We start from the raw sequence: 27,245 nt of genomic DNA, 5'->3' as shown, positions 1-27,245 counted from the left end.
AAAAAAACCCAAAAAACACACACAAACAAACAAACAAACAAACAAACAAAAAACATTTTACTTCCCAGAGTTAGGCTTTTACAACCACGCTGGTCTTCAAATAGGATGTGCATCTTGGAATCCCACTGAGTTCAGAGAACTGCAGATTCTTTAGATTATTATATATGGGTTTTTGAGCTTTCATCAAGGTGTCAAGGAGAAAGCTGGCCAAGGGTAAATTTTCTTTACACAGTAATACATTTATTTGATTAGGTTTCAAAGTAAACATAAATAACAGCTCCAGAATGGGAGGTTATATTATATTGTCATAATGCAGTTATAATAAAACATCCACTTCTCAMGGGAAATTTTGCAAATACCATTCTTTGTTAACCTAAAAGTAAGAGACTTAAAATTTGTATTTCCTGTCCTCCTTTACTGAACAGCTAAAAGACAAAAATCATTGAGGCATTAATACAACTTCTGGATGTACAGCCACTTGCAACCTGATGTTACAGTGCTGCCATCATTCATAGTACTTGTCACAGAAGAAACCTACAATTCCATTATGGCTTTCTAAGGTCTTGATAATGTTGTTATTGAGTATCTTTGAATAACTAGTGGAATTTGACTCACTCAGGAAACATGCCAGAGGGTAAAACAAACATCACTCCGGTTCTTTAATGTGGCAGCTGAAGTGGCAGTGAAGAGGTCTGTGAAGAATGCCACCCCATCCCTTGGACTGCTTCCAGCTGCCACTTTGCTGTGGAAGTGAAAACCTATGAAAGGAGCTATATGTTGGTATGCTATGCCAGATTATTTTATTTTAATGGCGCAATAATGCTGTGAAAGAGAGGTGTGTGGCTTCAGAATACCTGTGCTGTCTGCCTTACACTAATTACCTGCAGAATAGCCTCATTCTGCTATTAATGGTGGTGGTGTTAAAGCTTCCATTAGCCTCAGTCTGGAGGCATTCGGGTGGTTGATGCCTGGTCTGTAGCATACAGACAGTTACACTAATCTCATTTACTTTTCATTCTTTTCTTTCAAAAGCACTGAGTTTGTCCTTAGTTGAATCTAAAGGAGCCTGCTCAGGGTACGCACAGCTTTCGGTTATCTTTAGCTGGCATCCGGGAGCTCTAGTAAGACCTAAGCAACTTTGCAACAAATCTGGAAGCCCTGTGCTTATAATCAGCATACTAATTGCACAATATCACGAGAAAAGTCTTTGGGTTTTGTGCTTATAGAGTCCACTGTGTAAAATCTTTCTACTGCTATTCTCTGAAGCTGGCAAACTTCTTCCAGGCTTGTCTTGATGATGCTAGATGTGAACCCTATGCACAGCTTAATTGTATTCAAATTTAATCTTTCATTAATAATTGGAAACTGAGAGTATACTGAATTGTGTATGAGTCTCTTTTGGATGGCTGTAGTGAGACTTGGTGAACCTAAAATTTTTCTTCCTGTTCTCTTCCATTACTGCGTAACACAATTCAAGTTTCCTATGGTGATAAGGGTTATGTGTGCATAAATCAGATTGTTGCTTGCGTAGCCTTATGACTGCTTCTCAAGCATTAAATTGGTGTAATTCTGACTTCTGCATTTGTTCCCATCAATTTAATGTTTTATGACTTACTGTGTTATTCCAAACAACAGAGTGATATTTTTGGAGAATCAAATAGAAGTTTTGATGTGAAAGAATGAATTCATATAGAAAAGCAGGGTGCTTAAAAAAAATTTTTCCTTTTTGTATATCAGTCTATGTGATCACATCTGCTATTCACTCTTTAAACTGTAGGCAAGTTTCCTCACTCTGCTTTGGAAGAGCCATCTGTAAAATGGGTGTATAATCACTTACTGTGCAACAGTATTCAGAGTTGTGATTAAAGACTGTAAAACCCTTTGAGCTTCACACAATTGGAGCTTCAGAATTATAAGGTATTATTAACCATAAATACTGAGATTTTAATATTCATGTTTTGCAGAAGAGTTTTCCTCATGTAGTTTATGTATTATAATACTGTACTTAAGTGAAAGCTATAGAGCCTGTAGGTTAGGCTGTTATAATTAGATTGTATAGGCTGCAAGAAAATGACAGTAATGTTAATTCATCATGTCCTGATTCATCATGATATGAAAAGCTTTTTTCTTATTTTTAAGCATGTAGATTGCAACAAAGTTATTTTCTGTACTATGAGTTATTGTGTGGAGTGACCTTTATCAGTTTATGATGCTGATGTAATGGAAGGGACATTTTTCCACTTGACCTTTACACAATGTGTCAGCTTGTCCTGTAGCACAAAATGAGGTACAATTGACACACTTGATGGAAAGTTAATTTGACAGGAGCTTATTGCTTGGAAGAAGATATGTGTTGAAATGTGAAGCCTGTAGAAAGTAACATGATAATTTTTGCATATCATCTATCACTAGGGGATGTTTGGCTTAGAAATGACCACTGCCTAAATTGCTGTTTGAGCACTGATTAACACTGTTTCTAGCAAAGCAGACATATCTGACATATCAAATAATAATATATCAGAGTCAAATCTATTTGTTTTAAATTTTTCTCCTTTCTTCTTTATTCTGTAACCCAACTAATGACTTTTTTCCTACATTTTAAGTTTGCTTCTTGCCATAGCACCTCTATCCATAATAATAATAAGAATGCAAGTCAGATGAACAGTTTTCAGTATATGATGAGGAGGAATATGTGTCATCCAAGAGGATAGTATCTCTTGAATAATTTCTGTAGTTATTTATTCATATATTAAATATTCTTCAGATATAATTCTGGAAAGAGAGAAACACTGCAGGGTGGGGAGGAATGAACAACTTGAAGTGTTAAGACAACGATTAGGGTGAGGATGGATATGAAGGGAGCTGTAAGGAGGGTGAAAGTGTCCCTGCTCTACTGCTCCAGCTGTGAAGTGTAGAGGGCAGAGTCTACTCAGAGCTGTTGAAATAAAGCAGGAGAAGGGTTGCACCTTTTGAGGAGAAATTTAAAAACAGAGAATGCCAGTCAGTTATTTCAGGTTTCTTGTTATAATTCTAGTATTTGTTTTTGCCCTGGTTTGCAGGTTCTGGTACTTTCTGTAAGTAGAAATAATTCCACCTATTTTATTAGTGAATAAGACAGGCTGCAGGATATATCTGAGAGCATTCAAGTAATGAATTACCATGATTTTTAAAAATCACTGAGCAGCAGGAATGATAAAAGAGCAGCAAATACCATCTGTCTGATCTACATATTTTACCACAGTTCTCCTTAAGCTGTCCGGTTGATGGAAAGTTTTTTTCTTTTTTTTTTTTTTTTTTAAAAAAAAAAAAAGCTGAGTGGGTGTGGGAGGGTAAAGTACATAGTAGTCTGTTGTGTTTGCCAGAGGTATGCTTAAAAAAAAAAGAAATTTATGGTGGTTTTTGTCTGTCTCCATTCATTTAATCCTAGCTCATTATTTCAAAGATACACTGCTTAAACAGTGTCAGTAGCAGAGGGAGCTGCTGGACAAAATTAAGGGGAAAGCCAGACAGCAATCTTAGTTTTATACACGTTCTGAAAAGGTGTTCTGGTATAGCAAAATGATTTGTACTGTCCTAGTGTGAAATCCACAGCAAAATTCACTACTGTAGCAATACTATATAATCGTAACTCATGTAAAAGGTATAYACTAGTTACTGTGAGACTGTATGCTGGTAACCACAAATTAAAATGTTGCGAAAAATATGTTTATAACACATGCTTTAGAAAAGAATAAATATTAATGCATTTGCTTAACAAACTTGCAGGAGATTGGTGGGAGGCTGAGCTACTGGGCTGGAAGCAGAACCCAGGTCTTCTAAGTAGCAATTCTGGGACCTACCATAGGATTACATTTGGAAAACACRCTGTTTTCTGTATGCAGGTTCATATTGAAATGGCAAGTCCCATTTCCTTTCTGGAGTACCTGCTTTACAGAAGCCTTTCAGGAGCGCGTGACAAAGGCTGGACCTCTGTCACCCGGGGCTGTATTTCCAGCTGGTGCTTCTCTTCTTGTCTCTGCAGCTCAAGTTCCATCAAACTCTGCTCCTCTCACCCCTTCTCTCTCCTGGCTCTCAGTCAATAGATATAATGGTCTGGCAGCTTTAATTTCCAGCCAGAGAAAGCTGTCRTGAGCAGGTGGAGAGGCTGCTGGAGAAGGTGAGATGTTGCAGGCTCAGGCTCCTGCACGAGTGCCAGTATTTGCTYGAGGAAGATGGTAATCTTGTATTTTCAAAAGTTAAAATTTAGCTGTGCTAAGCACAGAGACTAGCAAAGTTGCCTTGATGCTGTTGTACTTGACTGTGGTTAGACATGCAAGCTGCTTTCCTGTGGATCTGTGTGCTGCTGGAGAAAGCAGGGGGAAGTTCAGCTTCTTTGCAACTGCTGCCATCGAATGGTGGCAGCTGTTCTTGTGGAAACTCAATCTAGTAGGACATCTGACAGGCTTACTGGTCTCTGTGGTATTGTTTCATGCTTAACTACTTTACTGATTTGGGATCCAAGTGGAGTTTTAGGACTGTGGAACGTGCATAAAAGCCTTTTGGTCTTCTCTGTGCTGACCTACGCATCCTCCTGTGCAGCCTTGCCGGGTGGTTTGTGTTTTCAGGGGGGCAGTTCTTGTGCGCAAAGTGCTTGGACAGCTTCAGTGCTGGGATTGGGGCAGTAGGGACAGCTGCAGAGCCAGGATGAAAACAATCTTGTAAATATGAAAAAGGTGAAGCATGTGTATGTAAAAGGGAGGAAGGTGGAGGGAAAATGATTAAAAAGAGACTGCAGGATCCCTTTTGCTCTACTAGGAAAGAGAGACTGGGCTTTATCTTTTGAAATGAGAAGATTAAGAGGTGACTCCAGGAGGTAGTGCAGTCTTTTATACGGAAGAGAGTCCTGTAAAAGAATAAAAGGGCACTAACTTCTAAGAAAAGGTCAAATTAGGAAAGGGGTAGTAGAGGTTCTTGTGCAAAAAGTGGTTAATATTGTGTAATTATAGCAATGCTTTTATCTGAAGATCTCACACAGGTGTTAATTAAGCCTAATGAGGCCCCTATGGAGTAGTTTTTACAATCCCCATTTTACAGACAGAAGACTTGGAAGCAGAAGGAAATCGGGTTATTTGTCCAAGATCATGTAACAGTGCTGTAGAGTTGGCGCTCATAAGCGAATACAGTGTGTGTGACTTCAGGCCATCTAGCACAGCCATAGGCAAAACTCTTTTTCATGAAACAGTGCTGTATATCCTGACACTGTTTTCACCTGAAAATGTAGATACATGAAGGTACATAAAAACTCCCTGTGGACTAAGAAGAGTTTCTGTTTCTAGGTGGGTTTTCTTGATTATTTCTGTATACATTCCTGTGTTTTTTTTCTTTTGTCAAATGTTATGCTTAAGAACTGCAGAATTCTAGGATGTCTCAAAACACTGAAAGCATTTCAGTGTTTTGAGAGACCTGTGAGAACCACCAATACCTATGATGGGGAGGCTTATGTGTGCTCATTTCTTTCTTGTGTTCATTTCAGCCTTTCTGATGCAGAGCAGACTCATAGGTTGTTTTGTGAGGTCCCTGTATGTAAACCAGTTTTTCATTGTTGTTTTCCTCCTAAAAGACACTTCAGCTGTTGATATTTCCACAATGAATTCTATAAAAATTCTGATGGGTGGTCRGGCAAAAAATAGAGAATTTTCAGGTACTCTTAGAGCATTTTGTTTGCAAAGTGTTGGGTTTTGAGTGAGTCATCTAAGCACTTCCTCTGTTCCTGACCACACTCCACATACTGTGTGTGGTTRCCTGCTTCCTATTTAGTTCTGTGTGTTTTTTCTGGTGGTGGAATTTGGGCAGTTCCAAGTCCAAATCTTTCAAAATTGCTGTCTTCGTAGTGGCTAGAAGCCTCTGTAAGAAGTTGAACGTGGTGCACGCACTGTCTATGGCACTGCCACGGTGCATTGGTACAGATCTGTGTCACAGAGGCTGTGCCCCAGAACTGCCAACTCTGCTGGCTACGTCCTGTTGTCCTGGTGTATAGACTGGGTCGTTTATAAAGGAACGTACGTTGTGCTAGACTTCTCAAATTTTCAAGGCTGTTTTGTTCATGCAGTAGCACACACAGCTGCTATTCCAAGGGAAACATGGTAGATCTGCTCATCTTTCGTAACGGAAGCTTAGAGGCCACAAAAAGCAAGCCAAAGTAATTTTTAGAATTAAAAACCTGCTGAGCTGATTTTTTTTCAGTTTTAAGATGGCTCTAAATGAATRGCAGTTCATGGAAGTATATAATTCCTGGGCCCTTTGTTTGCTGCTAAGCAGCTGGCATATGCTAATTGTGAAAACATAAGCACTCAGCAACAAAATAGGTAAGAATATGCTTCAGAAGATTTGGAAAATATCTAAAGGTAAGGGTAGCTTTAAGGTAAGCAGTTTGTCTCCCTTGGGTTTCTTTTCCAGTTAAGGGAAAGTGCTTTTCACTTTGACACAGTGGAACAATTCAGGACTGTGAGCAGACACTGAGAAGGTTGTAATGGGTGCCCAGGGAAGGGAGAAAGTGTTTCAGAGCAATGCTACAGCAGAAAGCAGCGACTTGCAGTGCAATATATGATACAGCTGTGAAGCTGCTGACATGAAGTACAAAATATAGCAGAGGAGGTGTCTCACCTGCAGTTACTGTAGTGAGACARATCTTCATTACAGTTCAGAGAACCCATTTTGGTAGAAAAGTTCACAATTTTGAAACCCATGAACTTAGGAATTTTTTTCAAATTTGATATTCCCTGTGGATATGTCAGGAAATATTTAATGTTTTGAAATTTGAKATCACTTGAAGAAAGTGTACTTGTGATATGGCTTCCTGGAAGGAGGRGGAAAGAAAAAATGGTAATAAACTCTTACTTGACAGCCTATCATTTTTTTTCCCCTGCCAGAATTGTGAGATCAAACTCCAGTTGTCACTGGGCCCCAAATGATTTCAGTTATTTTGTRCTTACCTTATGTAAGACATTGGTGCCAAAAGCTGTCCTGAGGAGAGAGCACTGAAGATGGTATTTAGGAAACAGTCAAAAGCTCAGTATTTGAAATCTTAATAAACTGTGCTTGGTATAGATGAAGTAGCTAAAAGGCTTTATTGCCTTTGTTTTACTGCCTCTGACTGTGCCCCCATCAAAAGTTAACTTTATTCTAACCTTTGATCACAGCCTGGAGTGTGCTGGGGAGGAAGAGGGGGTGCTGATCCAGGCCTGTCTAAATCTGGTAGTATGTCTGCAAATCCCTCAAATTCAAGAGGAACCCAAATTACTTTCAAGAAAGAAAGTAGACTAAACTGCAAGCTGAGATGGAGAGTGTGCGTCAGGAATATGGCTAAAGGGCAGAGAAATAGAGGAGGGAGAAACTGCRGTAAGGGCCTCTGAGTTGCTGAGGAGAGGGAATTGGGTTGTAAGGCCAGGTTCAAAGGGAAGGGACTTAACTGCTGACTGTTAATAAATGGTGTCTTCTTCTGTGTTTAAATGGTGTAGTGTCTTCTGTTGTAGAGTTCTGATTCCTTGAACTGGTGAAATTACTGGATCTGACCGAATTTAGGAACCTGTGAATTGATCCTGATTTATGGGGAGGCAAAAGAGTCTGAGAACAAATCCCAAATGTTGTAAACTGTTCCCCCTTATTGTTTTATTTCTTAGAATATGATCTCTTCTGGGTGAAGCATAACAGAATAACTTCCAGGAGCTAGAACAGTGATGGATGATGGAAATTGGAGAAGTATCTAGACTGAACCAAACTAGCATCTTTAACAGATTTTAAACCCTTTTTGGTTTTGCATCTACTTATCCAAAGTGCTGGAAAGGGCATTAAAATTTCACCTTTGAATTAATTTGATATCTGCAGGGCATTAGAGATGAGGAAGGAACAGAAAGGGGAGAACAGGGAAAGAAGAAATTAGTAGATATGTATATTTGAAATATTAAATGTGAGAGTGGGGACCTGGAATGTGATAAARCATTGAGCACTGTTGTGGAAACTCGTGAAGGAAAACATAGGGAACAAAAAAAGATTTTGTTTAACTAAAAGCAGTATTCTGGCATCCCGGTCCTCATCCATAATGAATGGATGTRCTGTTTTCAGCTCGGTTACCACAAAGACTTCCTTTATCTGCTTTCTCCCTTTTTGTTTCCAGAGCAAAGCTTTGAGTCTCCCACTGAAGTTTTCAGGGCAATAAGTTTGGGGCTGTTTATGTATTTATAGTTTCTTTTTAGTTCTCTGTGTGCAATATTCATTCTATAAAAMGGAGAGAATGTTTGATGCATTTTTCATCAGTATACCATGCTGCAGAAGGAAGATAATGTTGTGTAATTGCATTTTGGTTTTGGTTATGCTGATCTCTAGCTGGTGAATTAACTGTAACTGCAAGCTTATTTTTTTACATGGAGTAGTCCAGGGGGATGTTGCATGATTTAATATACTTCAAATTATAAAATTTGCGCTACTTTTTTTCAAACTTCCTCTTAAAGCAACTTTACACCTACTAGCTGGTGTTTCTTAGCTTTCAACTTATGCTACTTTGTTGTCTATTTTTATGGCTTTTTTTTAAAAATACTAAAAAAAGAAGAAAACTTTGTAGAAACCTTTATAGAACACTATTTATCTATAATAGTTTTGGACTTCTATTGCAAAAAATGAATTTGTTTCAGACAGTGTCTTTTAGGATGATATTCTCTGTGTGTTCAGGGTAGAAAATAATGAAGAAGCTTGTTCTTTGTCTGACAGCTGGGACACAGAGCTTCAGATCCACAATATGTGCTTGAATAGAAGCTAGAGGAAAAAAAAATAAGCCAACATAATCTGCCTGTGCCTTTAGTTATAAAATCTTTGATGTAAAAGCGCAGACATTGTCCATCAGATGTTTTTATTCCTTGTAGAATGTTTAAAACCAGCTTTATAAAAATGACTGATATCACGCAGTATAATGCAATCCACTGTAGAATATTACATTTTTTTCTCTGTTAATTGACTGGCCCATCTTCTAGTTGATCGGTTTCATTTATTAGGAGGCAATGAAGAAAGGTACCTTAGAGAATTTTGGAGCAAYGAAAAGGATGAAATGGGATGAGACTGATTCCTTCTCAGTTGAAATTAATATGTTGTTGACAGTTGTTCATGTGTGTGAATTGCACTGATTGGAAACCTTTCCCAAAGTTCTTCCTCACCCATCTGCAATAAAAGAAAGACTTGTTTTGAAAGCCAGTGAGCTTTGTGCTGATTTYTTCTGGCTTCCCTGTTTTGAGTTATCTTTTTGAGAACAGAATTTAATTCAGAATAGAGGTTGTCATTGTGCTGTATATCTGTATGTATCTTTTAATGCAGATTCAGCCTGGAATCAGCAGGATGTGCTTTTCTTTATTTCTGTACAATTTCATATGTAGTGTCAGTACTGTCAGTACTGCTTATAAAGTAGTGTTGGTATAAAATAAAGTGCACCAGCAATCAACTTGTTCCTTTTTTTCTTCTAACGTATCTTTTGACGTTATTGTAAATTATTTTTACTGTTAAGTCATATTGGAATGCAGACATCTCAGTGGTTTCATTGAAAATTTGATASCTACAACAGAATATGAAAAGCAAACAGTCAACCAGACATTGTTTATTTTGTACTGTGAGTTGATTAAAATGGAATTGATGTCTCCAAAAAATGCCTGATGCATTAAAACCCTTACAGTATTTGAAATAATTTACAGATTCAATAAATCTGAAGATAATGTCTGTGAGATAGACACTGTATAGAATTGTGTCATTATTTTAATGCAGTTATGGTGATGAGTAAGGGGTTGTCACATATTGCAAATTGTTCATTATTTCAGCAACTATTATGTATGTTACAGGTAGTTTTTAAAATTTAATTAAAACAGCATTTAGTAGATTACAGAAGTAGCTAGTTTATATTGCAAAGTAAAATATTCACAAAAAGCTATTACTATTAAAATTGTTGCTATTAAAATACTATTAAAATTAAATGTTTTCAGAAGTATCAGATTAAGAGCAGYGGAGATTAAGTTGCTGGTATTCTGAAAATATTGTATGTCATTTTGACCTATATTGTGCATCTGCTGCTTTGTCTTCTCCATTTATCTTTCGACTGTCATTTGTTTAGATTGTAAGCTTACTGGGGTAGGAATTGCTTTCTTTTTTCGGTGTGCATCTACTGTGATTGAGTTTTGGCCTAGGATTGAGGCTCCACTGTGAGATGATAGTAGCAAATAACAATTACTTTGCTCACAGGATAGTGATGTTACAGAAAATTGCAATGTAGGTTTATCTGGATAGTCCTGATGTGCCTTCAACTCTGCCTAGAAAGAACAGCTGGGAGGGTAATGCAGCCTACATGAGCTGTCAGGTGATAATGAGAACGAAACATGGGAAAGCAACATTTTTMTAATGTTGACCAAGTCACTTATGAGAAAAATCACCCACCTGAGTGCCCTGATGCCTCCCACTGGATGCTTGCCTCTTGTGGGCTTGCTGGCAGGACCTTTCCACCTTCCTTCTTACTGATCTTCCTGCTGAAACTTGAAGTAACTGTACCTACATCCTCAGGAAACCCACTGAGCCCTATACCTTGTGCCCATAAATTGCCGTTCAGTTTAATTAATCTGCCTCTGAGACAGAGGGAGCATGGTACAGATCTCCATGGCAATGYGTTAGTGATGGGGCTGCTGTGGATGCTCTACAAAATAGAGGTGCTGCTCAAAATTAATGCTGCAAGTCTGTGCTAGGCTTGGACTCGTGCCCTTCAGGCAAGAAGTTTCACATACAGCATAGACTTCTAAGTGCTGAAATATAAATCGTAGGTAGGAGGCCTGGCATTGTGGTTTGGGGAGGCCTCTCTGAAGCTTCTGAGAATTTCACTTTTTGTTCAAAATCTGAGTGATTACTTTCAAATTCAATGTGAATTAAAGGAGAAAAGTCAGTATCTCCCAGTGTGTCAGGTTTCTTTTTATATGATTTATAACAGCTGAAACATGTCTGTACTTGTGTTTTAAAAGCTTTCAGGTTGCTAACTCTGCTACAGCACCAACAGTCTGTACATTGAAAAATTATGTATGTATTAAAGATGCAGTGATTTTCTGCGTTGTAATTGATGTAGACTGCTGAGGAAAAATGCAGAGCTCGTGGGGAGACACAGAATTTGCTTGCAAGTTCCTTGAGAGAAACTATTCAGACACTGATCTCCATGGCTTTTCTGGTTGGAGTATTTAGAAAAGGAMGTTTCCTTCCTGCCTCGTTTTATGTGTACCAGCCTCTTTCTGAAAGGAAGGAGACTGTAAGCAGCAAATGTCGTATGCAGCAGGGGAAGCTTGTGACATCAGATGTGACCTCAAGTCATTGCTGTGGTGTTTGGATACTCTGGGCATTGAGTTTTTCTGTCAGTTCAGGAGACTTAGACTGAAATAAGGGTTTGGGCAGAAATTTCATGCATGGCTTTGTCATTTAATGCACCTTGTGTTTCAGCTCCCCTTCTCCAAAGAAGAGGTGGTGTTTCCTGTCTCCTGGGGATTCGGTGAGGTAAAACCACTGTCGGAAAAGGGTGCTGCCCTCTGTTTATTTCTTTTCAAGCATTGGTTTCAGAGTGTTTTTTAAGTACCTGCTGTCCGCGGTGTTCTTAGGTGCTTCACGCTCTGTTAGCGAGGCCTGTCGAGCTCAGGGGATAATCAGTGGCACAGTCCGTGTTCTTCTTCAGCRTTGGATAAAGGAGCAGAAATGCCCTTATTCACGAGAAAGGAGGACTTGTGTTCCTGAGTTATAATACCTAGAGATTGGAAAGGATGCATCCCTTAGCTACTAGAGGGTCCTCAAACGCTTCGTTCTTTGTCTGTCTGCAGTGGACAGAGTGAGCATAGACCAGGAGTGAAAYGGAAAGTGAGGAAACTGCTCTCCAGAGTCATCAAATGATGCGGTTGTTGCAACTTTCGTAAACTTCTTTATGCTAACGTTCTTCTGATCCAACCTTTAAAGTTTTATTTCTAGAAGTTTTCTAGTTTTTAAGTTTATTTCTAGAAGATGGTCTGAGAACTCCATTTCCATCTACCTCTTGGCTGTGATCAAGGTTTAGGTCTGSAATATTTGAATCAGTATAGACATGACTTTGTTGGCAGTTTATATGAAATGTCAAAGGCCTAAAGCTTTCTTCTTGATTYTGCTAAGATTTATTCTGTCATCGCATTCAATTTACTATTCTCTTACACTCTTCAGATTACTATTCTTTTAACTTTAGAAAGGATCAGAATGAGAGGCAAACACCCATCTAGCATCTTAATAGGGTGAAGTGGGAACTGGAATAATTTATTGCCTGAAGCAAGAATACCAAACAACGATGAGAAGTATGCACAAAACAAAGAATTACGGAAGGTGGTTAGCACTTTATAAACGTTTTGACTTTCTGGGTTTCAGGTGAATTCTGGAGCAGGTGCTTCAGGCTCCAAAGGATGTTTGAAAGCCAGGATTTGCGTTTACTCAGCTGTTCTTCGTGGTAGTCTTCAGAATTGAGCAGCAGGTGACTGGAGYACTGAATTTCAGAAACTTGCTGTTTTGGTTGGAAGGGGCAATTTGAGTGGTGATGTTCTCATTTGCATTGTGCTCTAGCAGCCGTTGTCTGCCTTTTGTCATCTGAACACAAAACTGGAAGAGCGTTTGGCTGTGGCAGCAAGGGGATATAGCCTTGTCTGGTAAACCACAGCCTCTGTTTTCTGTCCTCTCCAGGAGCTGCTTTTTTCACTGACTGCTAGTGTATTCCAGGGACCCCAGCCCAAATAGCTTTTTAGTTTAAACTTAAAAAGTTTGAACTCTCACTTATTGATAAAGAACAGAGATAAATAACCGTAAATATATGTAGTATCTAGCAAATAAGGTTCTACCCTAACTGTGATAATCTTAAATGTTTTTAAATGATGATAAGTATTTCTCATAAAATAAAATTGCTCTTCATGGGAACTGAAAAAAGTACCTTGAACTATGTAGAGAGCAGAGAGGTAGCGAGATGTTCTTGTATGGTCAATTAAAAATAATGAAAATTGCTTCCTTTGCTCAAAGCTATTASAAAACATGATCCTAAGAGACAAAGATTTTTTTCAACTACTGTCTTTTTAATTGAGAACAGTAGTTAGTCAGCATCTTCCATGCGCATACCTGGGGTTAGCCTTAAAATTGAAAGGAGTGTTTGAAGTACACAAGACAGTAACTGAATGGGAYGAAGGGTAATTTGAAGATTGTCTTTTGCTGTTTGCACAGAAGTAGTGAGCTTCAGCTGAGGTATCTGTAGGAGTGCTGCAGCRATAAAAGTCAGTAACAGAGCATAGTGAAATAAGAGACTGGTAAGGAGAATTATGCCTTATTTCAAAACACTTYTCCATTATACAGTACATATTGAATACATCAAAACTCTTTTGTTTAAGAAACAGTAAACAAATGCCATATATGTCTATCATGTTACTTCATCAARTGGAGAAGTTACTTTTTCATGTAAACTGTATTTTAAATGACACTTTTGRGGTGAAGTATGGTGTAGAGAACAAAGTAGAGAACCTTTGTTTGTGATACATATTTTTAAGTGTGTGTGGTTTCCTTCAGTATCTCAAATCACCAGTGAGCTCTGGGTTTCTCTGAAGGTCTTGTCTGTGTTGGAGTAACACTCTTAAAAGACTAAAATGAAGGTGAAATAAAGTGATGTCTYTAAGTCTGATGACTTATAGCAAAGGCCTCCTGTGACTACTTCTTGGCTAAGAAATTCTAGAAAGTATGGTGGATAAGGATCTCAGGAGGACATGTTCTTGTTGGGATCTCCACAAGAACACGTATTCAGTTATCTTGTTGACCTCAACCTTAAAAATTGTGTCTAAGCTATTCCTGACAAATGTTTGCCTGACCTGAAACTCCCCACTGATGGAGATTCCCTGGCTCTCCCAAGCAGTTAGTTTTAGCACTTTACCATCTGTAATATTTTTCATGATCTCCTTTGCTGTAACTCAGGTCTGTTACTGAAGACTCAAGTTGTCCTTAGACATGAAAAGTGTTTTGTTACTCTTTGCAGCTTCCTAATATGTACTAGTATTAAAAGTTATTCCCCTCAGTGTTTGTCTCCACTAGATTAAGGAATTCTGCTTATTGCATCCTTTCTCATATGTCATATTTGCTAGGCTTATGATCATTTCCATTACTTCTGCTTGGTCCAGGTCTCTCTCTCTGTCTTGAACTGCATCATGGAAAACTGGACTGAGATGAGCCTTATTTGCATGGTCCCTGCTCAGCAGCTGGTGCTCTGAGGTGCCTTTATTTCTCCAAGCACTAAATRCATCAGCAAGGTCAAATAGGGGAGTTTCTCTTCTGGGAGAAGAGCCTAAAAACCTGAGTGCTCCAGTGTTCAACTTGGGRGTGGTCTTTGAACTTTACCCCTAATGACAATGCTGAAAGGATAAACAATCATTTACTTTTGAGAGGTGACAAGTGGATATGGCTAGCAGTGAAGCTTATAAAATGCCATTGGAACAAATTATTTAGAAATGTCTGTTAGTAGAAACTAATTGATTTCTGTGTAGACAGAAATATATAAAGCAGGATGCAGCCAAGAGTTAGAGAGAGAGAGAGAAAGAGAGAGAGAGAGAGAGAGAGAAAATAAATTGGTATGTGGATTCACTCTTCTGTTTTCTATCCCAAAATAGCCTCAGTTTCTAGGCCTAGGATGCTTAAGCATAGAATTATGAAACAGCTGGACACAGAGTTAGCATCATTATGTTGAAGAAAGAATTCAAGTGTCATAAGRTGGATTTTATTGGTCTAATGCTTCTTCAGTGCAAGTCTTCCAGCTACTTGCATTGGGTATGGAGGAGAAGACCAGTGTGCCTTCTAATGGAGCAGCTGTTTTTTATAGTGCAGAATACCTGTGTAAACCTGGATTGTTAACGCCTCATTTTTCAGTCACAGGAGTTCCTCTGAATCCTGTCACATGAATCTCAGAGTAGACCTGTATTTTCTTGCACTATATTAGCTCAAATATAAGCCCTTTTCTCCCCAAGCCATTGTTTGTAGTTTACTTCGCAGTTTGGACTTAATCTTCCTTGCAGACTGTTAGTTTGGTGACACTCTATTATAAGTGAGTACTTGGGAGGATTTACAACAGTAATTCCTGCTGTTGTGCCCCCTGGAAAGGGGAAAGCCTGTCCTCCCATGTGTCCAACCTCTGTTTGAACAGCTCTAGAGGGACACCACAGCTCCAGCGCAGGTAGCACAGGGAGCCCAACAGGGAGAGGTTTGASTAAAGGGAGGTATTCCTGTGTGTTGTGGCCTTCTGAGGTCATTGGTCACAGTCAGTCCTTCCTTTTCTATTTTGTAATAGTGTTTTTTTTTTTTTGATTACTGTGTTTGAAATTCCACATAAAGTGTAAATGCTATTTTTTTCTTTCCAAAGTACTGGTGTGGGAGTCTCATCTGTACCCCCACATCTTGTGGAGTTACTGAYGAATAGGGATTTAAGAGATGTCCTAAAAAGGAAATCCTGCCTACTTTTTGTTGTCCAAGATCATCCGRCATTTCTTTCCAGAGTTGGCTACTAAGTGTATATACAGTGCATTTACACACATTCAGAGAGGTTCTGGCTATATATTGCTTCTGACCTGAAGCCAACARTTCTATAAGATGCTGCTCTGTGTAGACTTTCTGATTTGAGTTGGTTCTTGGGGATTTCCTTACTGCCCTCTTTTGCTTGTAAAAGATGGCTCATATATCCTTGCCCAAAATTCCTTTCCCCTGCTGATGATAACCATTGTCCACTGTTGTCTGCTGTCACTTGTCTGCCACATCTGCTATGACAGAGAGCCCTAGGTAAWGAAAATTAACTCAAGACTTTTCTACAAGAGTCAGGAGATGCTGTTGTCCTAATTTCAGATTCRTATCATGTGATAGGGGCCATGGCATACAGAACGTTTTTGTGTCAGAATCCATGTATAGCATCTTGCCTTCCTTTGGGCCTTGTTCAGATCTCAGTTCTATTTTTCTTTTGCCTACCTACAKCTCCACTAATGTCAAAGGAACAAGATACTACACTTTTCTTGCCTTTGGCAGCGGCAGAAATCCTACTTACTAAACCATAGCTGAGGTATGCAGGAATTGGTGGGTGGCAATTCCCTCATGTTTTTGCTGTCAACGTTCATGATTAGGATCAAGAAAAACTCATGTTTGAACAATCTAATAGTCTAATGGCAGAATAGTCCAAGACAATTGGTTTCTTCTGCAAGTCTGTCACAGTGTATCCTCTTGATGGGGTGCATGTGGGGTTTGTGTTAAATACTTATGTCCAAAAGACTCTGCATACATACACCTTGTGCTCCCTAATAAGGCAATAAATGCCAGGAATGATTGCATCCCTCCTTCAGTCCCCACTTACTGTCAAATTCTTTGTAAATTCTGAACATTGTTTTTTTTCCACCATCTTCACATCCGATGTGTTACAGTAATTTGTTGTACGATTTCTTTTGTTCTTTGTTTCTTTGTCACACAAAATTATTCAACTGTGGTCGCCAGGATGAACCACCGTGAATGTGGTTCACCGGCACAGTGAAAATGTATTTCTGAACTAGTTCTTCTRGTTCTTAAGTTCTTCTTAGTTTCTTCAGAAGCAGTTCTGCTTTCCTCCATCTGCCATTTAGTCTGACAGTTAAGTATGATGCTCAACGCTGAACAGAGCCCAGGGCAGCAACTTTAAGGCTAGCTGAAGTATTGAAGAGGACAGATTGGAGCTGCCAGCAAAACTACACTGCTGCAATAATCCACATCCAGACTGTAAGACACAAACACAGCTGCGGCTATCAGGGGAGAGATCTCGTGTGCTCAGGGTTGTATTAATACTGCAGTGGATGGAGTGGACTTAATCAGTGCCAATTCTACTAAAGAAAATGTATTTCTGCTTTGTGCAAACTGTGCATATGCACGTGTGTATACAAATGTTATTGGGGCAGAGCCTGTTCCCAGCAGTAAGTTTTATGGTGCTGATTTCGGTGAGAGTTTCTGGCTGCATTTTATGACAAAAGATAAGAAATAACAACGTCAGTTTAATTAGACTGAACAGTCTGCTGGTCTAGGGAGAAGATCCATCCCTTAATGTTCAGGCAGTCTTGTTATTACATGCTAGTTATCTTTATTCCATCTCATCTGCACAGAAGCAGAAGAAGGATCAGTACTAATCATAGATTATTGTAAAAATGAATCATTTAACTAAAACGAGCAAAGGTAAACAACCCCTCTTTTGAGAAATAAAATAGGCAGTAAAGAGCACAAATCGATCTTACTTGGATAGTAACGTATTGTATTGAAAATGTTAGAAGAGAAGGAATGCTAATCACAAAATTGTAGAGAGCAATGTCACAAAAAACGTACCAAATCATAAAGATTTTTCCATTTGYGGACTAGCTCAAAACTCTCAATTTGACTAATGTACATATTGAAGGTGTTCTGGCTTGGATCAACAAGGCTTGTTATCTGTCATGTATATGATTCTGCTAATATACTTGCACTGTAGGAGCAGAGATTAAACATTCCAGAAATAATCTTCTGTACTTGGAACTATATTCWGTTGTTTTATATGTAGGGAAAGGAGACAAAGTAAGGACTAATTTATATAGAGAAGCATGCTTGGGCAGCTGTGGTAGAATCAAAACAGTCTTTTGGAACTACAGTTATTTTTCCTTGAAGTTGAAAGTAAATCCTTTTGCTGGATGACATAGTTCAGGAGAGCCTAGAGTGAGACAGTTGTGAGAATTCCTATAAATGCATGTGCATTTTCTGCTGAAATGTATTGGTAAGATATCATAGCYGGTTCTGTAGTTCTTTACCTAATAACAGTACTGTTTTTAAAAGGTTGGTTTTAGACGTGTCACTGCCATCTACGACTCATTTAAACCTGGAGCARTGAAGAGTAGGAAATTTCTTAAAATTCAATTCAAAGCTGTTACTCTAGGAAAAGAGCGTGAATGATAAGTGCGAGCAAAATCTTTGGAGCCTTACCAAATTAAAACTSTGTGAAACTGGTGGGAAGCCTGCAGGTTTGTTGTCATCAAAGAATAAAGTAGTATATAGCACTCTGGATATCTGGTGTTGTCCATTGTAGCCTTAGTAATTTCAACCTAGAGGAAAACAGACTGAAATATTTTATGAAAAGGGAAGGCACTATCTGCGGGGTGAATTTTACTTTTTATTGATCAGTCTTTTTTCTTTTTTAGGTGAAACAGATTTTTTTTTTGGGGGGGTCACTGTTAAGTAACAAAATTACTTTTTTGTAATTTAATATCTAGCTGATAAATTTAGACGAAAACTGGAAGAGCTGGAGAAAGAGAAAAATTCTTTAAAATTTCAGCTTCCTTCAAGACATCCTTCAATAAGCAGTTTTTTGGACAGATTTGTTACCCAAGTTCAAGCAGCATTGCACTGGGCCAGAGATCGGTAAGTTTGTTAGATTCCTTATTTTGTAAAATGACACTTCTGTTTTTCTTGAAATGTTGAATGCAATTTATGAAATATTTAATACAGAATTTTAATGACTTTCTAGCATATTGATGTCCCATCTTTGTTTTTTTTCCCTACAACCCTTCACTTCCAGGGTTGCCCTAAAAAAGACTAGTTGTGGTAAACTAGCAACTTTTCTCACTGATGTTGAATGAAAATGGGATTGAATCCTGACACAACAATTCAAATATACAASAGCAAGGCAACCTGAGCAATGGTTCCCCATGGAGTTAATTCTGATGCTCRTTTTCAGGCAATGGATGGGCATTTAAATATTAAGTAAAAATAGGTTCTTCTTTGAGATGCATAGATCTTTGGGAGCCTCCTTTTATACATCATTAGTTAAGTGACAGTAACGTGCTCAGCACTGTGAAATGTCACAAAAATAGTCTCATTGTTTCCTTGGAGGGATAACAACTGCAAAGATGGAGGRAATGTAAGAGGCATTGGATGACCCAAGGGAGGTAGTTAGCTTGGGAAGAAAGAATCATCTGTATTTGTGGGTCTGTCTTCAGCTATGCTTCTGATTCAATTTGTTAAAACTAATAGGGTTCTACGTAAGTATTGGAAGTTCTCTAATGCTAAAGCACAAATGAAAAAAAAATCCTTTTATTTTCTGGCATCTAGCATTTATGAAGTCTACAGTGTGCTAGTCAGTAAATTTGATTGTAATTTTTGATGCGTGTGAGAAGTAGATAAAATCAGTRGAGATAATTTTATTGATTTTATTGAGAAGGTATTGATTTTTTTTTTTTTTTGGTAAGCCTTTTTTCAAGCCTCTGTTTACAGTAYTTAGCAATGAGACATTTAAAACTGACTGCACTCCTTCAAAACTATTTCCTTCTACCTTCTGAACCCCTAAGAATCTGTTTTATGATTCCAGAAAGCTTAGGATACAATGTTCTGTTCTTGAYGTTAAGATACATTTCCCCTATGCATTAATTTGTAATAAAGTTTTTGGCTTTAGAGGTAGTTTTCTTTTTTTTTCAGTATCATAGAAGTTGATTTGCTAAGCACCTTTAAAATATGCAGCCTGCTTAAAATATTTATTTATTTATATAATATATACATTCATGAAACTGTTCCCATTCCTCTGATGATTGTATCTATTTTCTTCGCACAGGTTTAAGAGCAGTGCTGTTCTTCAGGGTCAGATGATTATCTTCTTACTCTTCACCTTTCTGCCTTGCCTGCACTCCTCTCTTTGAGCTAGACTTTGACTGTTGTTATTTGTCATCCCTTCTTTTTCTCATTAGAGAAATGTCATTAGARCCTACCGTGCTTGACACCACTTTGTCTGCAGCCGGACCTTTTTGCTGATGGAGTGAGCATACCCTTTCTCTTTGATGGACGTGTTTAAAATGTTTCTGTTTCAGCGGTATTTGCAAGCAGGACAGAACAGAAAGCAGGGCTAGTTTTTCATGGAGAATTTGTAGGTTTCTGTCTCTGCTTTCATTCTGAATCAGAACAAACCAAGATATCCAAGATCTTTTTTTTTTTTTTCCCTCTGGAAAATGAAAAGGATGAGTCAGATCTTCCCCAGAAGGCTAGAACATTGCAATTTTGCTGAAGTCAGGCCAGTCTGTCCTCCTTAACCCTGAAGAACTTTTTCAAAGAAAAGCCTTTTTGGTGGGTTGTTTAATACACATGACTCAAATTCTTGTCCTGCTTTTGTTTTGTGCTATTAAATTATGAGACAAGACAYTTTAGGTGGACACTTTAACTGTTAGCATGAGATATTATGGGCAGCCGATACAAGCAAGGTTTAGTGTAGGCACATGGGTTTGGTGAGATCGGAGAGATCCCGTTTCTGTTTCCTTACTGCCAAGTAGTTAAGAGGTACTTTTGATTGTGAAGGAGCTTCTGGGAATAACCTTTGTATATCATGGAACATCCTTCAATTTTTCATCAGCCAGTCAGAAACTTCTATTATACGTAACTCCCCTAAAGGTGCAGCTCTTACTAACGCAGGAACGCTTCAGAGCTGCTGGAAATYGCGGTTGGTTGGAGTCGTAATGATCTGTAATCACTGTAGGGCGTGTGCACAGTGATGGCCTGGCATCCCACACRCAGATCGTTCTTTGTTTGATTTTGTTATTGCAGAAATACTGATACGTCGTTATTACATCCATTTTGTTTAAGTGTTAATGTCATTTATGTTAGAAAGYAGATTTTTTGTTTTTTGTTCTTTTTTTTAGTGGGCTCTCCAGTCCATAGGGAGGAAGTAAAATGTGCACATGTCCTGCAGAAAARACATGACTCTCTTGTTCTATGCACTTGATAAACATCTGTGCATGGAGATCATAATTGTGTGATTAGTCATGTTAAAAAGAGAGTTGTGATGCATGTTCTGTGTGTAGCATGAATGTGTTTGCTTTGCAAGATTGTAATGGGAAACCAGGCTTCAAAAATATTCTTCATTTGAGAGGAACTTTTTTTTAAAATAAAAAATTGAAATACATCTTTACCCTTTATGTGGAAATACATGCATGTGCCTGGAGATATGGATACAGAAATGCAATTATCTGTGCAATTGCAYGTTCCCTTATGCAGAAACGTGCATGAGAAAATAGACTTGCATTATTTGCAGGTCCATTTTGAAAAGTAGATTAGAAACTTGACATTTAATGCAATGGACTGATTACCTTGGGATCCAATCATGAAAAGATTCACAGCTGAGGGCTGTACCGACCACTGTGAGATTTGATTTTTGAAAGAATTCACTGTGCAAAAGTGAAGTAAAGTTTGGCATCATGAAGCAAACACTCCAGATGATCTCTAGTGTGAGCTCAAAAAACTGACAGAAGCTGCAAAAATGGCTTTGGCAAGTTTCTAAACTTCTGTCTAAAAAAGAATTTTCTCTATATTGATAGAAATTACACTCCTTAGTTTTGCCTCTTTCAAGGTAGTGATAGATAAATTTCTGAAAAATGAAGTAGCTGGGGGAAGCCTGAAGCTATACAAGTTTTCCTTTTTCTTTCTTGAACATGTTGTAAAAACAGTGTAAATGTTTGATATAATAAAGGAAGATATGCCAAGGAAAATCTCTTGTTCTCTAACTGTSTATCTGTTTAAGATGTGATCATTACTCTGTTGATGGACTGTTATGACTCTGAACATAGCACGTAGCGTTCTTTTTAATCTTTGAGAAGTAGGCACCCAGTAATAACACTAATTTTTAGTTTTTGTCATTTTTCAAAGGGTTAGAAATGAAGAAACTCAGCTCTGGCAAGAAAATGAACATAAACTTCTGAGATCTACCTACCAAGAGAGGATTCAGGTTTCGGCCACAAAACGAAACCAACTTTTTCAAGAAAAGAAATGGTTACAGGTAACAGGACTGCAAAGTTGTTTATAAGAACCAGTGCTGCATGGGGAAAAGCTYGTAAGCTGTCAGACAGAATTAAATAAACTTATTGTAATAGTGATTTTGCTTCTGTGTAGCAATTAGAGGCYTGGCTGTAGTCCAGCTGATAATCTAAGTGATGATTGGAGATGGCAGCCGCAGGAGTTGTCTTAATCTCATTACAGAAAAGCAGAACTGGAAGGCTCTGTAGATTGTGTGTATGCTTTAACTTTCCTCGTTAGGTTTTTAAGTGTGCTCTTTCTGTTCTAATTTGCTATTTTTTTAAAAATTTCACTGATCTTCAGAAGTTTTTATTTGATGATAAAAAGTGTTTTGAAGGAAGCAATCTCCTATCCAGTTCTAAATAGATTTGATTATCAATATGGGATTTACCAGCTTCTGTTCATGAAATTTGGTCTTTACCTTTTATGAGGATGCAGCAGTCATCATGGAAAAGTCAGCATTTGCCAGCAGTAACTTTACACTGACACATGATGTCACAGTGTGGTTGATTGGCAAATGTAATGTTTTTAAGAYGGCTTCTGTCCAAATTAAAATCCGCAAGTTTTTTTTAAGCGTAATTTAACTCTTTCTTTTCACCATCCTTCAAAAATTTTCRTTTATTTTCTAGTACAAGTCTTACCTCTTCCTCGGTGATCACACTTGGCCTTAGTGATCGCACTTGGCAWTGTGACATCTTAGAGAGCTAGTGATAAGTCTGATTTTCTTTATTCCTGCTGTCTTTTCTTGAAATCTCATTATTTTTATACTTTTCTTTCTTTAGTGGATCTGCCAGTAGAGTGGGGTGTGTGTGTAAACGTACCTGCATACATGTATATAAAGAAAGAAAGAAACAGAGAAGARCATCTTAAATGATGGATTTAAAGTTTTTACTTAATTTAAGAAATGTCTTTCCATCCTATTCATCACCTTTGCATTGTCTGGATTTATTTCATCAGTGTATAAGAGCAGACATTGTCTAGTTTAACCTTATTATCAAGTATTTCTGGTGATCTAGACRTTCAGGCAACTATGTTAAGTTATTCCAGTGAAAACTGCTGTACTTAGTCCTGTGCCAGCTAATTTTTCTGTACTTAATCCAAGTGAATTTTTATTTCTGAATTGTGATATGGGAGACAAATCATCCACACCATTGTACATGAATGCCATWTATGAGCATGGCATGATCAAAATGACCATGAACTCTAGATTCTGGAGAAGGCTGATTTGTGGTGGACTCCCAACAAGCCGTAAGGATTGCTTCTGCTCAAAATCTCATGTGATTGGAAAAGATTTTTTTCTCCCTTGTTTTCCCTTTCTTCCTCACAGTTCCCTTCTCTCCTCTCAGTTCTGTATTTGCCCTCACTGACTGAAGAAAGGCCTGTGACAATACCTAAAATTTGCATGTTAGTGTTTCTGCTGCAGTCTCTGCTTAGTGGACAGTACTAGCCCACTGCTGAAGTTAGCAGTTTACAAACAGTAGTGATTGGCTGTCATGWTAAAATTTTCAATTTAAATTCAAATCCACGTAGTAAAACTCCAGCTTACGGTTAGTGAGCCGAATATCATCTATTGCGCCATGCTGAGACTTTAAGTCCTTTTTATCTGTCTCTGGAGCCTGACAGAGAGTACATTAGAGGCTTCTTGCCATTTCTGGAAAAGAATGAGAGAATTCCAGTTTATTGGCTAAAATTTCCATTCCCCAAAGAATGCATGTGAAGTATTCTCAAGCAGAGTAGCTTTTTCTTTGTGCATGGAAGTTCTGTGCTTCTGGTATCTACTTATGTTGTAAAAACATTTCATACTGAAAAGTGTGTTGTAAAATCAAAGTCTGTTCATCTTCCTTTCTGTTGCCATGCAGGCTGCTTATTGCAGTGATTAGAACATTTTCAAAGAATATGAAGGTCTTTGTATTAAGTAGGGCCTATTAAGATCTTGGCAGTATTCCCAAACCAGCAATACAGGGACAGAATTGTCCTTTGTGCACACTAAAAGCCTGATTTGAGATTTAAAGAAACAAAACTGATGTTTTTGGCCTGCTGACCTTTATCTCCTTGACAAATGCCTGTGGACTGAAACATGGGCCACTCTGTTCTCTTGTAGCTCAATCTAAAAGAAAAAAAAGGAAAAAAATAATTGATGCATCTAGTTCACAGCACTAATATAAGTTGAATTCTTTGAGCCAGGGCTCAAAGGTGCAAGGACTGTTTCTTCTTGTTTTAAGTAATACTAGTGGAGAGTTGGGAAGCTTGTGACAATGTTGCAAACCTGCAAATACTTTTATTTAAAAGTGAGCATTAGTTAAGTAAAATCCATTTAACTTTTTTTTTTTAATGTTTTAAATATAATTTAAGGTTTCAAAGTGAAGCACTCACAAAGCAAAGGAAGCTATCTGTGCATAGCATGTGTGTGTTATGACAATCTTTAATTATATGATATATTATAGATACCTTTTTTTCCCCTGGATCCACGTCTCATGCATTGCTGAAGATGCAAAGTGCTTATTTGGATACCAAAATACCATTTTATCTTTGTTATTCAGTATTCAGCCACAGAACCTTTTCTCAGTATGCCACGTTAACCCTTTTTTGTATACAGATTTATACGTTTGCTAATGGGCTCTCTTTATAACATTAATCAACATAGCATCTGAGTGATTCAAAACCACTAATTTTTTTCTCTGCAACATTGCTTGGAGTAAAGGGATATTTTTATTGCTATTTTACAGATGAAGAATTGAATTTTTGTCAAAAACCACATGATAATGTTCATTTTGAAATGCCTACTTATTTACCTCATTTTTTTTTCCTCTTTTACTGGACTGAATATGGTCAGTAGGCAGAATTATGGTGGGAGTAGATAGCACTTTAGAGATCTCTCTTGTTGGTTATATAGAAAATGGTGAACATTCAATTTGTGGCYAMGTGTAGAGATAATAGTTTAAGTTGCTTGTGAAGTTTCACAGAGATCATAAGAAATGTAGGAGTAGAAYTGAGTTCTTCAGTATGATATTCAACTGAATGGCAAGACTTTTCTCTAGTTCTCTCCTTTAATTTTTTCCTTTGCTTTCAAATTCTGGGACAAATGAGCGAAGGATCATATAGTAAGTAACTGTATTAATTCAGCAACCCAGACTCCTTCTGTAAATGCTATCTTTACTGGATGCACAAGCTATCTTTTGGGTTTCCAAGGAAAAATGAGGATGTGTAACACATCTGTATCATAATAGATGGAATTTGTACTTCTGCCTGGATGAGTGCACTTGAGGACAAAGTGTTGGTCATTTTAAGTTAAGGGGATAATTTCAAATTTTCAATTGAARTTGAATAGGAATATAGAAAGGATTGAGAAGACAGACAGTTATTCACTACTTGCATCCTGTACCTGATGTTGCATTGGAAGCCTAAAGGAATTATTTACAGCAGGACTGGTAGTCTTTACTTTAGGATCACTTTAGCTATCAGTCTGTAACAAAATTCTATTATTATGTGTCAACTGAGATTCTGATGTGTCAGCTGAGATTCAGTTTTCTTTTTCTTTTCTTTCTTTTCTTTCATTTTTTAAGTCTATAGCTTAGGAAATACTGGCATATTTTTAAAGGCAAAAGGTGCCTGTAGCAGTTGATGTTGGAGCAGGAAATAGAAATTTGCTACTGAAATGTAAGTGGGGAGACTGAGGTTATAGAAATGCTAGAGTTTCTAAATACAGCAGATGTAAGAATTTTTACATGACAGCAAAAGAATTTCTTTTCCTTTAATGTGCTAAAAAGAGCCATATTGCATGGAAAAAGAGCCATGTTTTTGCCTAAATTTGCTCAGAAAATTCAACACACTCAAGTATTAGCAATTTCTGTTCAAGTTCACTAGAATTATAAGCTGCAAGAAACAATATTAGTGTTGAAGTGTGTCAGACAAGCTTAATTCACACTACTTTTGAGACTTGTACAGTATTTTTGTAGGGACAAAGCTTTTTCTTTAGTAGAGTTAATCGGTAACCTTAGATTTCCATTCTGTGCAGAAAGAAATCGAAGACCTCCGAGCAAGGCTGGCTGTATTAGAAGCAAAAGATCAGCAATTAAGAAGAGAAATTGAAGAGCAAGACAGGCTTATTCAGTCAAGTGACTGTGAGCTGACTGCTTTGCTTGGCTCTGTTTCTTTGAGAGAKCTACAGGAAATCAGCAAGGCTGTGGATGACGCTTTAGCATCGTCCGATCAAATTCCATTCAGTTTGGATCTGCCGGGGACAATAAAGAGGTATTTAATTTTCAGTATGTTGTCAGTGATGCACTGAGTCATGTATCTTCCCAGTGTATTGTTGCATTGACTGTCAGTTATTTTTGTGGTATTTGTGCCAGCTAATTAAATTTGGACACATTAAATTTTCTAAGAACAGATGTCAGTGTTCTAATATGTTTCCTTAGGAAAGAAGATTTTGTAGTTATTTGAAGGTCTTGCACTTCCTATATTTTATGGTAGAGCCATCTACAGAGAGCATTCAAATCCATCAACTGTTAATAGCTATTATCAATTAAAACTATTTCCTGTTATGGATGTGTGTCCCACCCCATTTTTTTTACAGTAGTGCAGCAGTTTTACAACAGTAATTACAACATGTTTCTCACTGCCTGAAAATGTGTACTAGCTACCATCCAAATACTAGTGATGCTTCTTGCTTCAGTGAACTTCCAGTCAGARTAGAGCCAGTTGTGATGAGAGAGGGGCCCTGACGATGGACCCAAGGTACTGGGAGAAGGGATACAGCACTAAGGTTTTGAGGGCACCTACAGTTAAATGCACAGCATATGGTTCCTCTAAATGAAGAAGTAGCTATACTTGGTAACCTTTTCAGAGTTACCTCGTCTTTATTTACAAAAGGAATAGAAGTGCTTCACGGCCTAAATCATACTGAAGGATCAGTGGGACAGTGGTGGTGAAACTCTGAAAATGTTAATGCTTCTATCTTTGTGTCACCAGGACACAAAATAAGATTTCTGTTTGTCCTAACTTCCATTCCTTCTAGGTAAACAATATACATGCTGCTTACAGTGTTTTTCTCCCTTCGTGTTTGTTGGATTTAGTTTGATTATATTAACATYCATGAGTGGCATGAATGTTGGCTCAGGAATTCCTTGGTTCAGGAAGCAGAAGCTCAGAGTTTAAGCCCTCCTTGACCTGACTGGATCTGAACCTGTGACTCCCATGGCCTCAGAGCTGATTCTTATCTGCCGAGGATTTCAGTGTCATGAGAAGCATGCTACATCACAATTCTTAAATYGGACTATGATGGATCTAGGGATGCAAGATATTAAAATCTGGCAAAAGGCCAGAAGGAGAATGGTGAAGAGAAGGGCTGACTCCAGGAAAGTGTAGCTGGAGAGGAC

At 37.9% G+C, this 27,245-nt stretch overlaps 1 protein-coding gene across 1 annotated transcript in view; it reads left to right on the top strand.

Annotated features, from left to right (window-relative positions):
* The window catches only part of DISC1 (DISC1 scaffold protein), a 208,517-nt gene that overhangs the window by 36,912 nt on the left and 144,360 nt on the right, over positions 1 to 27,245 (top strand). Inside the window, 3 exon segments of the mRNA XM_085315478.1 lie at positions 18,309 to 18,456; positions 21,721 to 21,850; positions 25,883 to 26,118. Of these exon segments, the coding sequence (XP_085171604.1) occupies positions 18,309 to 18,456; positions 21,721 to 21,850; positions 25,883 to 26,118 (514 nt within the window).

The sequence above is a fragment of the Rhea americana genome, unplaced genomic scaffold, assembly GCF_003343005.1.
Source record: "Rhea americana isolate MKP2758 unplaced genomic scaffold, rheAme1 scaffold_43, whole genome shotgun sequence".
NCBI classification, from domain to species: Eukaryota; Metazoa; Chordata; class Aves; order Rheiformes; family Rheidae; genus Rhea; species Rhea americana.
The sequence above is the reverse complement of the archived record's forward strand: the minus strand, read 5'-3'. Positions and strand labels throughout refer to the sequence as shown.